At 37.1% G+C, this 3,583-nt stretch overlaps 1 protein-coding gene across 1 annotated transcript; it reads right to left on the bottom strand.

The window, feature by feature from the left end:
* Positions 1-2,392: 2,392 nt before the first annotated feature.
* Positions 2,393-3,316, bottom strand: LOC130880329 (olfactory receptor 2D3-like). Its single transcript, XM_057779309.1, has one exon. It carries the CDS (start codon positions 3,314-3,316, stop codon positions 2,393-2,395), a length of 924 nt encoding a protein of 307 aa, XP_057635292.1.
* Positions 3,317-3,583: the final 267 nt, after the last annotated feature.

The following is a 3,583-nucleotide window of genomic DNA, read 5'->3' as shown; positions in this document are numbered from 1 at the left end:
GTAATTTGCTGTAGAATACACATCAACTGTGGAAACCAGATTGAAAGGCTTACTTATTCATTTATCTCCTTGCCTACATTTGTGGTGTGTGTGTGTGTGTGTGCGTGTGTGTGTGTGTGACATGTATGAGAATGGTCATTTAATCCAGAGAAATTTCTGGATCTGGTGCTATAGGCAGTTGTGAGCTGACAATGAGTCGGGGATTGAGCTCATATTCTCTGGATGAACAGAAAGCATAGATAAGCCAAGATCTCAACAGAGAAGCTGATCTGTAGAGACACAATGACAGTGACTGAGTTTTGCTGCTCCTTACGTCTGACAACTGTAATGTTCATTGGGAACTCACATTAGGAGAAATGCCTATAAAATAAATGCACAGTATGAATGGAAATATACATGCAAGCAGATCCCTTTAGATATCATGTAGAATTTAAGTGCCATGGCATATCCGGAGTGGAAATTCTTGATTTTCACTTAATATTCCATCATAGTTATGATGACATTATTATAGTTGGAAATTGCAATATTTAAAATTTTAATCAGAAGGCAAATATATCTAATATTTTGATATTTAAGCAAATATGATTTATTCACACTTTGTGTGACTTTATTTTTGCAAACAGGGTTAAAGCTTTTATTTGTTTTACACAGGGTTTTGTGTATTCATTATTGTTTTTTATTTTTATTGAGCTGTACATTTTTCTCTACTCACTTCCCTTCTGATTTTAAGTAATTATCAGCAATTAGGAGTATTAAAAATTCTTCTAAGTGTATTACGAATATTTTGTAAGTTCTAAAAATGTTAAGATGATTTTTATTGTGTATATTTTGGCACCCATTGTGATTTATGTTATGTGAACTCTTATGTGCATTATAGAGTTCAAGTGTCCTACTAAGGTCAAGAAGGGTTTTCTAGAGTTCATCCTTTGACATTATCTTCATTCTGTATTCCTATGAATTACCCCATCTTCAGATACTTCATAAATAGAAACTAGTTACTTCTGTAGCATTGAATTCAAAGATCTCATCAGATGTCTTATTTTAGCTTTATATCTGGTCCCTTAAATTTACAAACACTTATGTAATTCTATCATTTATTATTCTACTAATATGCTTACTATTCAGTATAACAAATTAATAGAGTTTCAACTAAAATCAAGGCATGAAATATAACACTAGTTTCATATCTATTTCCCAAATATTATAAAAAGTACTGTGTTATAAAATGTATCTTTAAAAATAAATGTAAAATATATGTATGAATGACTCTAACTAACTTCATGGCTAAAAACATAGTTTCCTGTTTGTGAAAGATTATAATTTCCTTGTTTTTATTTTGATTGGTCTTGGGTTTATTTTTTCACAGACACTAAATCCTTATTTCTTTGAATTTCTATATTAACTGTGTAAGTTAGAAAAGACAAATTGCTTCCCTATTCCTTCTTTTTCCCTCTCTACTTCTATAGCATGAGATGGAAGATGCTTTCTTCGTTTCAGTTTCCCTCTCCTCAATTTGCAATCAGAATTTACCCTTCTCTTGCTTTCCTTTTCTTCAGCTCAATTTTCTTTCCATTATCTATTTAGATGCCTTTATTTTAAATGATCAATTGGATGGAACAGAATAAAAATATAAAAATAAGAGGAAAATAGAAAAAGAATGGCATAAAAAGGAAAAATCTTGGAGAAAATTCATTGTCTCTACATCTCTGCAATGTTCACATTACCATTTCAGAAAATTTCATCTTTTTATTGATTTTTATGGAGCTCTACATTTTTCTCTACTCCACTCCCTGATTCTCCCCTCCCACATTCAACCCTTTCCCAAGGTCCCCATGCTCCCAATCTACTCAGGAGATCTTTTTTCTACTTCCCATGTAAATAATGTAAGTCTCTTTTAATGTCCACATTGCTGTCTAAGTTCTCTGGGACTGTGGACCACAGGCTGGATTTCTTTGTTTTATGTTTAAAACCCACCTATGAGTGAGTATATGTGATAATTGTCTTTCTGTGTCTGGGTTACCTCACTCAAAATAATGTTTTTTAGCTCCATCCATTTTCCTGAAAAATTCAAGATGTTGTTATTTTTTCTGCTGTGTAGTACTCCATTGTATAAATATACCACATTTTCCTTATCCATTCTTCAGTTGAGGGGCATTTAGGTTGTTTCCAGGTTCTGGATATGACAAACAATGTTACTATGTACATAGTTGAGTACATGTCTTTGTGCCATCATTGAGCATCCTTTGGGTATATACCCAAAAGTGGTATTCCTGGGTCTTGAGGAAGGTTATTTCCTAATTTTCGGAGAAATCGACACACTGACATCCAAAGGGGCTGTACCAGCTTGCATTCCACAAGGTAATGCAGAAGTGTTCCCTTTACCCCACAACCTCTATCTAGAAGTTATTCTCCTGAAAGCCCCTTTAACATCCTTGTTTCTCAGGCTGTAAATGATAGGATTAAGCATGGGGGTCACTGTTGAATAAAACACTGAAATCATTTTATCCTTTTCATTCATTATCTTGGAGTTTGGTCTCATGTAGGCAAATATTGCTGAGCCATAGAAGAGACCAACAACAATGAGGTGGGAACTGCAGGTGGAGAAGACTTTGAGCCTCCCCTCCCCAGACTGCATCTGGATCACAGTGGAGATGATGTTCCAATAGGAAATGAGGATGAGGGAGACAGGAGCTAGGAGGATTATCACACCCATTGCAAAGATGGCCATTTCTGTGCTGTAGGTGTCTGCTGAAGCCAGCTTCAGGAGGGCAGGAGGTTCACAGAAAAAGTGGTTAATGACATTGCTTCCTCGGTAAGGGAGACGCAAAGTGAAGGTGGCATCTACCATGGACACAAATGCACCACTGGCCCAGGACCCTGCAGCCAGCTGGACACAGACCCAGTGTGTCATGATGGTGGGGTAGTGCAGAGGCTTGCAGACAGCAACATACCGGTCATAGGACATCACTGCCAGGAGTGCACAATCTGTACATCCTACCAGAAGTAACACAACTAACTGTGTTGAGCATCCAGCAAAAGAAATGGTCTTTTTCTTCACCAGGAAGTGCACAAGCACCTGGGGAACTGTGGTGGTAGAAAAGCAGAGATCGGCAAAGGACAGGTTCCTAAGGAAGAAGTACATGGGAGTGTGGAGTCTGGGGTCTGAGTGGATGAGCACAATGATCAGCAGATTTCCCAGCACCGTGAGCAGGTAGATGAGGAGAAAGAGGAAGAAGAGCAGGGCTTGCGTCTGTGGCTCCTGTGAGAGGCCCAGGAAGATGAATTCTGTCACAGACGATTTGTTGTCGTCACCCATGAATAATTACTTATCTCTGTAGAAGAGCTTCAAGGAAAAACATGCACATACATCAGCTGCTTCAGAAAATCTACATAATTGGATATTTTATTAATTCAAAGTTGGAATTGAGCTCTGTAAAACTCTTTTCATGTTCTGAAAGACTTCATTTTCTTTTGGACTGTGTGGACTGACAATAGAGAACCAAAGATTATTTTTGTTCTCCCCTTGCAAATTTTAATGGTAACAGAAAGAAAAATAGCATGCCAACTCCTAATGAGGTGTGTG

This window comes from Chionomys nivalis, chromosome 8, assembly GCF_950005125.1.
Source record: "Chionomys nivalis chromosome 8, mChiNiv1.1, whole genome shotgun sequence".
Lineage (NCBI taxonomy): Eukaryota > Metazoa > Chordata > Mammalia > Rodentia > Cricetidae > Chionomys > Chionomys nivalis.
Note: the sequence above shows the minus strand (reverse complement) of the source record. Positions and strands in the feature narration are given on the sequence as shown.